The 13,480-nt window shown below is 52.9% G+C and overlaps 1 protein-coding gene across 1 annotated transcript in view; it reads left to right on the top strand.

Annotated features, from left to right (window-relative positions):
- WDHD1 (WD repeat and HMG-box DNA binding protein 1) overlaps window positions 1–13,480 on the top strand; it is a 152,772-nt gene that overhangs the window by 81,945 nt on the left and 57,347 nt on the right. Inside the window, 1 exon segment of the mRNA XM_075330592.1 lies at window positions 9,929–10,043. Within this exon segment, the coding sequence (XP_075186707.1) occupies window positions 9,929–10,043 (115 nt within the window).

Genomic DNA, 13,480 nt, shown 5'->3' with positions numbered 1-13,480 from the left:
TGGGACGGGGACGGAGCCGGGGCCTTGGGACGCTGAGGGCACATGGCCTTGAAGTGTCCAGGTAGGTTGCACTGGTGGCACCGTCTTGGTTCCGCCACGGGCCTGGAGAGGGGAGTTGAGGGGGACACCCCCTGCAGTCTAGGGGCAGGTGGGGCAGTCGCAGAATTCATCTTACCCCCTCTCCAGGTGCTGCTGGTGGCCGCTCTCCTGGCCTCAGGGGCCCGGTTGTTGGTGTAGTCATCGGCAAGGGCAGCTGTAGCCGTGGACCCCTTTGGCTTCTGGTCTCGGATGAACTGGCGGAGATCCTCAGGGCAGTTCCACAAGAGTTGCTCCGTGATGAACAAGTCCAGGATCTCCGGTCCGGTGGAAAGCTGCAGGCCTTGGGTCCAGTGGTCGGCAGCTCGGGCAAGTGCCCGCCTGTGGTCAGCCCAGGAGTCCTTTGGTCCCTTCTGTAGGCTCCGGAACTTCTTGCGGTAGGACTCCGGGGTGAGGTTGTACTGTTGGATCAGGGCCCGCTTGATGGTGTCGTAGCCCTGATCTGCCTCAGCAGGCAAGTCCCCAAGGATATCCAGGGCCTTACCCCTTAAACGGGGGGTCAGGTATTTGGCCCACTGGTCCTTGTTCAGATGGTGCTGCAAGCAAGTCCGCTCAAAAGCAGTCAAGAAAGAGTCCAAGTCTCCATCCTTCTCCAGCACTGGGAAGTCCTCAACACGGACCTTTGGAAGTTTGGTGTCTTGAAGGTCACGTGTGGCTGATGAGGGCCGGAGCTGAGCTAGCTGCAGCTGGTAGTCACGCTCTGCCTGGCGCTCTTCACGCGCTGCCTGCCGCTCTGCCCTGCGCTCTGCCATGAGTATCTCGTAGGTATCCCGGTCTCCAGCCTGGAGAAGGGCCATAGCCATTTGAAGAAGGCTATCCGAGCCTCCCAGGCTCGGTGGAATGGCACGTGGTGATCTGCGGCCCGCTGCGGAGCCTGGTGCTTCACTGTCCATTGCAGAGCGGAGGGCTGGCATCTGGCTCGTTGAGGAACCTTGGGCGAGCTCCTCCTCATCTTGTCCAGCAGTGCCCGGTTGTGCAATGTCCTCGGCAGAACGGTTTTCTGGCGTCGAGCTCCTGGAGGGCTCGTGGACAACCTCCTCATCGTCTCTGGCCTGAGCATCGGCCATTCCTTTGGCTTTGCTCCTGGTGCTATCAGCCATTGTTGCAGACTTTGGTCACTGACACAGAACTGACACCTGATGCCTCCACACACCTTACAGTATCTGCACTCTGACACTCTAGTGTTGAGCTAGTCTGAAGACCCCAGCAGCCACAGCTGCTGCAGGCAGTCTTTAGTGTCTGGGAGTATGGGTCTCACACTCACACACACTATTATCTCGATCCCACCGCTATGCCACCAATATGTCACAAACCACCGGGGGGGTCACTCAGAAATCCCACCGCTGCCACCAATATGTCACAAACCACCGGGGGGGTCACTCAGAAATCCCCCGCGCTGGCTACCAGTACGTCACAATCGGGGGGTAACAAGTGGGGGTCACCCCTCCTTTATACCTCCCGACCGACAGACAGAGCACGTGACGCGCTCTCTAGCGCCCCTCTTATAGTCAGGCCAATTATGGAATTGCCCGACAATAAGCAAGGAGGCCGCTATACTACTTATGCCGATTATTGAAGGGTCCCCGGTGAGAGTAAGGTATATATTCCCCCGACCTCCGCGGGCGGAATATATAATATCTTCCCGAATCTCACTGGCCTCCCCACAATAATCCTTGGCACAACTCGCTGCCACCAACCGCTTCACGGTAACTATTAGCCGAACACACAGACGTGGGATTCAAGATCGAGATAACAGAACAGCCCAAGATTAATTATATACTTTAATCAGCCTAAAGCACACTAGAACTACAATATATACAATAGGGAATCTACAGAATATACATATGTCAGAGTACAGTTACAGATAAAGCATGGTTTACAACAGGTATGCAATTCAATCAGTTACCTTGTGCGTCTGGCCACAGGGGGGCGCTGTAGACCAGGTTTCCAGGAACTCTCTCACAGGTCTGTCCCAACCAGGCCCCCGAGCAGAAGAACCTTGGAAAATGGCCGAAGCAGGGTTATCAACCTGGGCAAATCCAGGTCTCCTCCTACCTTAGTGACCTCACGGGGAAGCACTGCCACTCCCCCTGCATGGATCAGAATTATCCAGAAAAGGGGATTTTGGCCATAACTGTGCCTGGGAGCGTCGTAGACGGACGCCAATGCTCTCATTGTGACAGTTATGAATTTAGCTGCAGAACGAGGGGACTCATGACCTGTCTACGAGTTCCCATATGGCTGATATCACGCCTGGGGCATTTCCCAATGTCCTGTTCCCATAAAAAGGGGGTGCCGGCATCGTCCACATGCGGAGACACCATTTTTATGGTTGCCATATTTATCGGAAATATGGCTTGCGAGATATGAACCATTTTTTACTGGAGTCGTTCTGTCTGGCTATTTCCATAGCCTTGCTAACTAGCTAGCAGCTCCTACTACAGGGTGACGGCAGGGAGTCATCCTGTATCCATTGTCCTAAAGCCACCTAATTTCCATATCACAGGACATGGCCATGGATTTGTTGCTAAACCAGTTGTGTGAAGGGAAGGGGGTAGTGACACCAGGAGAGGGCTTCCTGACATGACTTGAATGTCATGATTTATCGTCATATCTCCGGATTTACCTCACAGGTGGTGTCTCCTTTCCACCTTAACCAGGACATTTCATTGCCTTCCCTTTGTCCGGCCCCTGTGCATCGCTTTGAGAAAGCGTTGCATACTTTAGATTTGGTGCGGGCGCTCCGGATCTATGTGTCACGCACCGCTGCTCTTAGGCGGTGCACCTCTCTTTTTGTGCTGACCACAGGTCAGCGCAAGGGTCTCTCGGCTTCTAAACCGACCCTAGCTCGTTGGATTAGGTCGGCCATATCCGATGCCTACCAATGTTCTCAGGTGCCTCCCCCACCGGGGATTAAGGCGCACTCGACCAGAGCTGTTGGTGCCTCTTGGGCTTTCAGGCACCAGGCTACGGCTCAGCAGGTCTGTCAGGCTGCCACTTGGTCTAGTCTGCACACCTTTTCGAAGCACTACCAAGTGCATGCTCATGCTTCGGCAGATGCGAGCTTGGGCAGACGCATTCTTCAGGCGGTTGTCGCCCATTTGTGAAGTTAGGTTTTGCCTACTTCTCAGTTTCTGTTTATTTCCCACCCATGGACTGCTTTGGAACGTCCCATGGTCTGGGTCTCCCATAAGAAACGATGAAGAAAAAGAATTTTGTTTACTTACCGTAAATTCTTTTTCTTATAGTTCCGACATGGGAGACCCAGCACCCTCCCTGTTGCCTGTTGGCAGTTCTTGTTCCGTGTGTTTTCACCGGCTGTTGTTGTAGACAGAGGTCCCGGTTATTCCGGGTTTTACTCTATCTCTACTTGTGGGTGGATGTCCTCCTTCAGCTTTTGCACTAAACTGGCTAGATGTGGTCATCCAGGGGGTGTATATGCTCGGAGGGAGGAGCTACACTTTTTAGTGTAGTACTTTGTGTGTCCTCCGGAGGCAGAAGCTATACACCCATGGTCTGGGTCTCCCATGTCGGAACTATAAGAAAAAGAATTTACGGTAAGTAAACAAAATTCTCTTTTTTTCGTGCGTTTTTGCACGTTTTTCAGGTGCGTTTTTGGGCTCAAAACTGCATGACTTTGCTTCCCCAGCAAAGTCTATGAGTTTTAATATTTGCTGTCCGCACACAACTTTTTTTTTTTAAGCTGCGTTTTTGAGCTTGGAAAAAAAAATGGACATGTCAATTCTTTCCTGAGTTTTTCTGCGTTTTCCACCAATGCAATGCATTGGAAAAACGCAGAGATCAAAAACGCACCAAAACGCGATAAAAATGCATGCGTTTTTACCGGTGCGTTTTTACGCGTATTTGCAGCGGGTGCGTTTTTATGTGTTTTTGTGCGTTTGTAGCGGCCAAAAGCGCAGCGTCAAAAAAACGCTGTGTGCGCACATAGCCTAAAGGTGTACCAGCACCGGTCACCTACCCTGCTGGGGCATTGTCGCTGCGGCAGTGGTTGGCAAACGGCACCGCACCTTTAAGGCGTCGTTAAAGTTAGGGATCCACTTGGTTGACCGTGAAGTGGCAGCGGCTTCATACATGCGGATCACAATGTTTAACCAAGATTCTCAGATTCAGTTACAGAAATTTCTTCCTAGCGGCATTACAGCAACTCATGATTCTTGGGTGTGCGGCCATGTCTTCTCTACAACGATGTCACAATTCACGATTTCTGTTGCTCGTTGCTAAAATTAAATAGAACTGTTTTGCACAAAGGTCAATGTGTATTAATTATTTGAAGTTTAATATATATATATATTTTTCTTTGTCGCTCCATTGGGAGACCCAGACAATTGGGTGTATAGCTTCTGCCTCCGGAGGCCACACAAAGTATTACACTTAAAAGTGTAAAGCCCCTCCCCTTCTGCCTATACACCCCCCGTGCATCACGGGCTCCTCAGTTTTTATGCTTTGTGCGAAGGAGGCTGACATCCACGCATAGCTCCACATCTTAGTCAGCAGCAGCTGCTGACTATGTCGGATGGAAGAAAAGAGGGCCCATAACAGGGCCCCCAGCATGCTCCCTTCTCACCCCACTCTTGTCGGCGGTGTTGTTAAGGTTGAGGTACCCATTGCGGGTACAGAGGCTGGAGCCCACATGCTGTTTTCCTTCCCCATCCCTTAATGGGCTCTGGGTGAAGTGGGATCCTAATCGGTCTCCAGGCACATGAGACCGTGCTCCCTCCGCAGCCCCTGGGGAATCTGCTGACAGGAGCCGAGTATCGACAGGGACAAGGCCCTGCTACTGTGAGGTACTCTGTGTCCCCGTGGGGACCGCGCATAGAGCGCTGATGCCACACACACTGCAGCACTGCTGGGTGTGTTAGTGCGCCGGGGACTTCCGCGCCGGCCGCGCTGTGAGGTACTCTGTGTCCCCGTGGGAACCGCGCATGGAGCGCTGGTGGCCATATACACTTCAGCACCGCTGGGTGTGTTTGTGCGCCGGGGACTACCGCGCCGACCGCGCTTATATGCCGGCCGCGCTTATTACTTTAGTCCCCGGCTTTTGCGGCCTAGTATCGCATATTCCCGCCCCCAGGCCTGCCAGTCAGGGGAAGGGCGGGACGCTGCACAGGACGTTAGTGCTGAGGGTTGGAGCATACTTTGTATCCTCCTCCCCCCTCATACAGCACACTGGGGCTCCAGATTCCCGCACTTTCTAGGGCACGCCCACGGCCCCCTCCTCTCCACAGAACGCCGGCAGCCATTCCTGTCAGCACTTCTAACGCTGGAGAGGAGAGACAACAGGCTCTGGGAGGCCCATGCAGGGATTCTGGTGATCACACAACCGCTTTGAGCGGTCGGTAAGCAGCACCTGAGGTGCTGGCCCCACTGAGTGCAGAAGTGTACATATATATATATATATGCTTATATGCTATACATTTACACTGTACTGTCGCACTGTTGATTTTTGGCTATATACCCTCCTGGATTGTACTCAGAGGAGACAACAGCATGTCGTCTGCAAATAGCAAGGGTGCCAAAGCACAGGCTTACATTGCAAACTGTACCTCATGTGCGGCTATACTACCGGCAGGTTCCACTGACCCTCATTGTGTGCAATGCTCGGCCCCTGTGGCACTTACTCAGCCGGAGCCTCTGCTACTGGTGGCCCAGGTGGAACCACCTGCTACCACTGTCCAGGTGACAGGGACGGAGTTTGCAGTGTTTGCTGACAAACTGTCTGAGACTATGGATAAATGGTCTGCTAGTATACTAGAAGCCTTACAGTCCAGACCGGTGACTCAGGCCCCGGGCACTGTTCAATCATTGACCCCAGGCCCCCCTCAATTGGAGCTGCAGAGTGCTCCTGGGGTGACCCATGGGTCCCAGGGTGAGGTCTCTGACATGGACCGCAGTCCCAGGCCGCCTAAGCGGGGTCGCTGGGAAATTCCCTCGACTTCATCACACTGTTCAGGGTCTCAGCAGGAAGACTCTCTGGATGATGAAGAGGAGGTAGCAGATCAGGATTCTGATCCTGAGACCGCGCTTAACCTGGATACACCTGATGGTGACGCCATAGTGAATGACCTTATAGCAACCATCAATCAGGTGTTGGATATTTCTCCACCAGCTCCTACAATTGAGGAGTCAGCTTCTCAGCAGGAGAAATTCCGTTTCAGGTCTCCCAAGCGTCCATTGAGTATGTTTCTGGATCACTCTGACTTCAGAGAGGCAGTCCAGAAACACCGAGCTTGTCCAGATAAGCGTTTTTCCAAGCGCCTTAAGGATACACGTTATCCCTTCCCCCTGACGTTGTCAAGGGCTGGGCTCAGTGTCCTAAGGTGGATCCTCCTGTCTCCAGACTGGCGGCTAGATCCATAGTTGCAGTGGAAGATGGGGCTTCACTCAAAGATGCCACTGACAGACAGATGGAGCTCTGGTTGAAATCCATCTATGAAGCTATCGGCGCGTCTTTTGCTCCAGCATTCGCAGCCGTATGGGCACTCCAAGCTATCTCAGCTTGTCATGCGCAGATTAATGCAGTCACACGTACATCTGCTCCGCAAGTGGTGTCCTTAACCTCTCAGGCGTCGGCGTTTGCGTTCTACGCCATTAATGCGGTCCTGGACTCTACGAGCCGTACAGCGGTAGCATCCGCCAATTCGGTGGCAGTCCGCAGGGCCATGTGGTTACGTGAATGGAAGGCAGACTCCGCTTCCAAAAAGTTCTTAACCGGTTTGCCATTTTCTGGCGACCGCCTGTTTGGTGAACGATTGGATGAAATCATTAAACAATCCAAGGGAAAGGACTCTTCCTTACCCCAGTCCAAACCAAACAGACCTCAACCACGGAAGGTACAATCGAGGTTTCGGTCCTTTCGGCCCGCGGGAAGGTCTCAGTTCTCCTCGTCCAAAAGGCCTCAAAAGGATCAGAGGAACTCCGATGCATGGCGGTCTAAGTCACGTCCTAAAAAGACCGCTGGAGGAACCGCTCCCAAGGCGGCCTCCTCATGACTTTCGGCCTCCTCACACCGCATCCTCGGTCGGTGGCAGGCTTTCCCGCTTTTGCGACGCCTGGCTGCCACAGGTAAAAGACCGATGGGTGAGAGACATTCTATCCCACGGTTACAGGATAGAGCTCAGCTCTCGTCCTCCGACTCGTTTTTTCAGAACATCCCCGCCCCCCGAGAGAGCCGATGCTCTTCTTCAGGCGGTGTGCACTCTGAAGGCGGAAGGGGTGGTGATCCCTGTGCCTCTTCAGCAACAGGGTCACTGTTTTTACTCCAACTTGTTCGTGGTACCGAAAAAGGACGGATCCTTCCGTCCTGTTCTGGACCTAAAACTGCTCAACAAACACGTAAAAAACAGGCGGTTCCGGATGGAATCGCTCCGCTCCGTCATCGCCTCAATGTCCCAAGGAGATTTCCTAGCATCAATCGACATCAAAGATGCTTATCTCCACGTACCGATTGCACCAGAGCATCAGCGCTTCCTGCGTTTCGCCATAGGAGACGAACATCTTCACTTCGTGGCACTACCTTTCGGCCTGGCGACAGCCCCACGGGTCTTCACCAAGGTCATGGCAGCAGTGGTAGCAGTCCTACACTCTCAGGGACACTCGGTGATCCCTTACTTAGACGATCTGCTTGTCAAGGCACCCACTCAAGTGGCATGCCAACACAGCCTGAACATTGCTCTGGAGACTCTCCAGAGTTTCGGGTGGATCATCAATTTTCCAAAGTCAAATCTGACACCGGCCCAATCTCTGACATATCTTGGCATGGAGTTTCATACTCTGCCAGCGATAGTGAAGCTTCCGCTGGACAAACAGCGTTCACTACAGACAGGGGTGCGATCTCTCCTCCAAGGCCAGTCGCACCCTCTGAGGCGCCTCATGCACTTCCTAGGGAAGATGGTAGCAGCAATGGAGGCAGTTCCTTTTGCGCAGTTTCATCTGCGTCCTCTTCAATGGGACATTCTCCGAAAATGGGACAGGAAGTCGACGTCCCTCGACAGGAAAGTCTCCCTTTCACGGGCAGCCAAGGCTTCCCTTCAGTGGTGGCTTCTCCCCACTTCTCTGTCGGGGGGGAAATCCTTTCTTCCCCCATCATGGGCTGTGGTCACGACGGACGCGAGCCTGTCAGGGTGGGGAGCGGTTTTTCTCCACCACAGGGCTCAGGGAACCTGGACTCCGACAGAGTCCTCCCTTCAGATCAATGTTCTGGAGATAAGGGCAGTGTATCTTGCCCTAAAGGCGTTCCAGCCGTGGCTGGAAGGCCAGCAAATCCGAATTCAGTCGGACAACTCCACAGCGGTGGCATACATCAACCACCAAGGGGGAACACGCAGTCGGCAAGCCTTCCAGGAAGTCCGGCGGATTCTTATGTGGGTGGAAGCCACAGCCTCCACCATATCCGCAGTTCACATCCCGGGCGTAGAAAACTGGGAAGCAGACTTTCTCAGTCGCCAGGGCATGGACGCAGGGGAATGGTCCCTTCACCCGGACGTGTTTCAGGAGATCTGTTGCCGCTGGGGGATGCCGGACGTCGACCTAATGGTGTCACGGCACAACAACAAGGTCCCAACATTCATGGCACGGTCTCAAGATCACAGAGCTCTGGCGGCAGACGCCTTAGTTCAGGATTGGTCGCAGTTTCAGCTCCCTTATGTGTTTCCTCCTCTGGCACTATAGCCCAGAGTGTTACGCAAGATCAGGTCCGACTGTCGCCGCGCCATCCTCGTCGCTCCAGACTGGCCAAGGAGGTCGTGGTACCCAGATCTGTGGCATCTCACGGTAGGTCAACCGTGGCCACTACCAGACCGACCAGACTTGCTGTCTCAAGGGCCGTTTTTCCATCTGAATTCTGCGGCCCTCAACCTGACTGTGTGGCCGTTGAGTCCTGGATCCTAGCGTCTTCAGGGTTATCTCAAGAGGTCATTGCCACTATGAGACAGGCTAGGAAACCAACGTCCGCCAAGATCTACCACAGGACGTGGAGGATATTCCTATCTTGGTGCTCTGATCAGGGTTTTTCTCCCTGGCCATTTGCCTTGCCCACTTTTCTTTCCTTCCTTCAATCAGGATTGGAAAAAGGGTTGTCGCTCGGCTCTCTTAAGGGACAAGTCTCAGCGCTCTCTGTGTTTTTTCAGAAGCGCCTGGCCAGACTTCCACAGGTACGCACGTTCCTGCAGGGGGTTTGTCACATAGTCCCTCCTTATAAGCGGCCGTTAGAACCCTGGGATCTGAACAGGGTACTGATGGCTCTTCAGAAACCACCTTTCGAGCCAATGAAGGATATTTCTCTTTCACGCCTTTCACAGAAAGTGGTTTTCCTAGTAGCAGTCACAGGCTCTATTACGAGGTATTATTTTACCCACCCAGGGACTGCTTTTGGACTTCCCAATTGTCTGGGTCTCCCAATGGAGCGACAAAGAAGAAGGGAATTTTGTTTACTTACCGTAAATTCCTTTTCTTCTAGCTCCAATTGGGAGACCCAGCACCCGCCCCTGTTCCCTTCGGGCTGTTGTTCTTTGTGTACACATGTTGTTCATGTTGAATGGTTTCAGTTCTCCGAAATTCCTTCGGATTGAATTTACTTTAAACCAATTTATAACTTTTACTCCTTCTTGCTTTTGCACCAAAACTGAGGAGCCCGTGATGCACGGGGGGTGTATAGGCAGAAGGGGAGGGGCTTTACACTTTTAAGTGTAATACTTTGTGTGGCCTCCGGAGGCAGTAGCTATACACCCAATTGTCTGGGTCTCCCAATTGGAGCTAGAAGAAAAGGAATTTACGGTAAGTAAACAAAATTCCCTTCTTTTTTTGCGATTTAAAGGTGTATCCCTTGCAAAGGTTCAAGATTTCCGCCAACACTTCCTCGTCCAGCGATGGCTATTTTGCCTTTCAAACTTCCCTACTGCCAAATTGCTACAGAGAAGGGACAGATGGAGGTAAGAGCTGAAGACCGAAGAAAACCACATGCTGCAAGATGGGGGGGGGGGGGGGTACACGCGTGCATCGGGGTGCAGTGTGATGGGTGTAGACAGCACTGAGCATTAAGAACAAATGCCTATGTGTCATGTTCCTATAGGCTGGCCATAAAAAAAAGAAAAAAATTATATATAATTTTTTTTAAATATATTTATTTTTTAATATACCGTATTTTTCAGACTATAAATTTTGGGGGAAAGTGGGGGGTGCGTCTTATAGTCCGATGGCTGCGGTGCGGTGGTGGTGGAGGGGTGAAGATGGTTGCGGTGGTGGTGGAGCGGGTCACAGAGGCAGGAGCAGGCTGTAGCAGTGATATCCTGACCACGTTGGCCCGCTCATTACATATGCATGCCCATCATCCCGCCCATCATCTCTCAGCCCTGAAGCCGGCGCTGACAGGTGGGCCCGATGATGGGCGGAGGATGCACATAACTATCAGCCGGCCCGCGTGACCAACCCAGGCAACTACAGGAGTGATCATGTGCGGCTGTATTCACTGCCCCCCATGCACCATCATTAGCGCGGAGGGCAGTGAATAAGTACGGTATACTCACTGTTCCCCTGCGGCATCGCGGTGTACTCCTGTCTGCCGGCCAGCTGATCTGTGTAGAGAGTAATGAGCGCAGGGATGACGTCATCGCTGTACACACGGCACCACACAGGTCAGCGGTGCTGCTGCTGGCACAGACAGGAAGCGAGTGATGCTGCATGGAGTGAGGAGAGGTGAGCATGCAGCGGGAATCCTCCACCTGTTACTGCAAATCCGGCCGCGGCTGAAGTGACCGCGAGATCCGCGGTGACTTCAGTCAGGTGATGTGCGGTGACGGCTGGAGTCACCGCTGATCCCGGCGGCTCACTTCACTTGCGGCCTGACCCTCACAGCGAGCAGTCGTGTTCTATGGCTGCTCTCTGTGATTATCAGATGTAGCAGAGCTGGATGCGTCTTGGGACATCGTGTTGATTACATCGGACCTGTGTGTTTTAGGGGTTAATAAAGTGGTGAAACAGGGTGTTTTTTTGTCTTTAATTTCAAATAAAGGATTTTTTTTGTGTTTATTACTTCCACTTACAGCCTAGTAAGCTAGGACTTAGTGGCAGCTATGGTCTGCTGCCATTAACTCCTTATTACCCCCGATTGCCACCGCATTATGGCAATCGGGATGAGCTGGGAAAAGTCAAAGGACTGTTGCATCTAATGGATGCGGCAATTCTGGGCGGCTGCTGGCTGATATTTTTAGGCTTGGGGGGGCTCCCAATAACGTCTCTCCAGCCTGAGAATACCAGCCCCCAGCTATGAGACTTTATCTTGGCTAATTATCAAAATTGGGGGAACTGCACGCCATTCATTTTTTTTTTTTTTAACCCCTTCAGCCCCCGAGCGCTTTCCGTTTTTGCGTTTTTGTTTTCTTCATCGTTCCTTATGGGAGACCCAGACCATGGGTGTATAGCTTCTGCCTCCGGAGGACACACAAAGTACTACACTAAAAGTGTAGCTCCTCCCTCCGAGCATATACACTCCCCGGATGACAAATCCAACCAGTTCAATGCTTTGTGTTCAGGAGGTCACACACACACATGCATCCTCTGAATTTTGATTTCAAAGATTTGGAAGAAAAGCGGGTCCAATCTGGACTCCCGGCATGTCCCTTCTCACCCCACTGTGTCGGCGGTGCTGTTAAGGTTGATTTTACAAGGCTGGAGCCTTCACATGCCGCGCTCCTTCACCATCCCCTGAGGCTCTGGCTTGAAGTGGGAGCCATCACGGTTCTCACTGCTTTGCAGGAGACCGGTCTCCATCCGCAGCCCTTTTCAGGATCCTGCCGGACGGAGCGCTCACCTCCCAGGGACCTGGCACCTGCGTCTCACAAGCTAAGTACTGAGACGTTATTACCACAGACAGTGGTCTTTCCAGGGGTCCCTTGTACTTTATATATTGGGGAGAGTGTGTTATATGACTGTGTTAACATTTCCGGCCGGTTCTCCAGTTTTCACTGGAGAACCGCGCCGATGGTGCCTGCACGCTGGCCGCATGTTTAAATCTAGGCCCCGGCTTCGCCTGAGGCCTAGTTTCGATTCTCTACCCCTGCTTGTCAGTCAGTGCAGTGGGACAGTGTGGCTCCGCTCAGCGGCTGTTCAGCACAGGGAAGAGACACTCCTCACTGAGGAAAGCTTCCCTCCCCTGTATACCTCATTTGCCCTCCGTCCTGCTCTCAGAGTAGGCCCCGCCCCCTCTCCTCGCTCCGGCGCCATTTTCTCAGCGTTCTCAATGTCTGCATAACCACATTGTGACAAATGGGGGCCTGGGCTGGGGGATCTGGAGGGCACAGAGATATCCCTATGTTAAACGGTCTGGCAAGCCACAACCTCCGGTTGTGCAGCTGCTTATATACTCTGTTTATATACTCTGCTGGGGGTCATTCTTACAGAGCCCCCACTTCTGCAGCATGTCTCACATCAGAGCAAGGCTGCAAGGCTGTTCTTATTATGCACTGCTGTAGACTCGTACTGCCTGTACCGAGCACTTAACCACATTGTGATGCCTACTCTAACATAGTGGTGCCTCAGCCTGGAGGCTCATCCCCAGTGGTCCCTCCGGCTGCTCCGGCTCCGGTGGCTGATCCCCCGGTTTGGGCAGAATCCCTCTCTCCAGGGGACAGCTGTCTCGGACACTGCTGAGCATACATCAGCCCCCTTCTCAGGGCGCTTCTGCTGCTACGGCTCGCTCAGCAAAGCTCACAGAGATTCTTCATCTGGTCTCAGTCCCCGTCCTCCTAAAATGGAGTCGCAGGGTCCCCTTTCCTTCCTCGTCCCGCAGCTCTGATTCACGAGCCGACTCGCAGGACGAGGAGGATGCTTTTACTAGGGGCTCGGACGCTACTTCATGTACATTGATCTGTCCGAAGGTGACGCAGATGCTAATGATTTGATTGCGTCCATTATATTTGTACTGGACCTCAATCCGCCTGTATCAGGGGTGCATTCCCCTCTGGCAGAAAGGCATCAGTATACCTTAAGAGAACAAGGAGTGTGTTCCTTAACCACTCCAGTTTGTCAGCCCACTGTGACCAAGCCCAGAGCCTGTCCTGACAGACGCTTCCCAAAGCGTGGTTCTGATGACTGTTTCCCCCTTCCACCAGTGGTGGTCAAGGAGTGGGCTCATTCACCAAGGGTGGACCCTCCGGTGTCTAGGCTTTCAGCCCGGACAGTTGTATCAGTGGCTGACGGCTCCTCTCTAAGGATCCCACTGTCCGCCAGGTTGTCCTTCTGGCCAAATCTATATATGAGGCGGCAGGGGCCTCGTTCTCCCCATCTTTTGCAGCAGTGCGGGCTCTCAAAGCCATCTCTGCTTCTCTGGAGGAGATGCATCCCCTGACCTAGGGACTTTATGCCCGAAATG

This window comes from Anomaloglossus baeobatrachus, chromosome 12, assembly GCF_048569485.1.
Source record: "Anomaloglossus baeobatrachus isolate aAnoBae1 chromosome 12, aAnoBae1.hap1, whole genome shotgun sequence".
In the NCBI taxonomy this organism is placed as follows: Eukaryota; Metazoa; Chordata; class Amphibia; order Anura; family Aromobatidae; genus Anomaloglossus; species Anomaloglossus baeobatrachus.
This window is presented reverse-complemented; position numbering and strand designations above follow the sequence as displayed.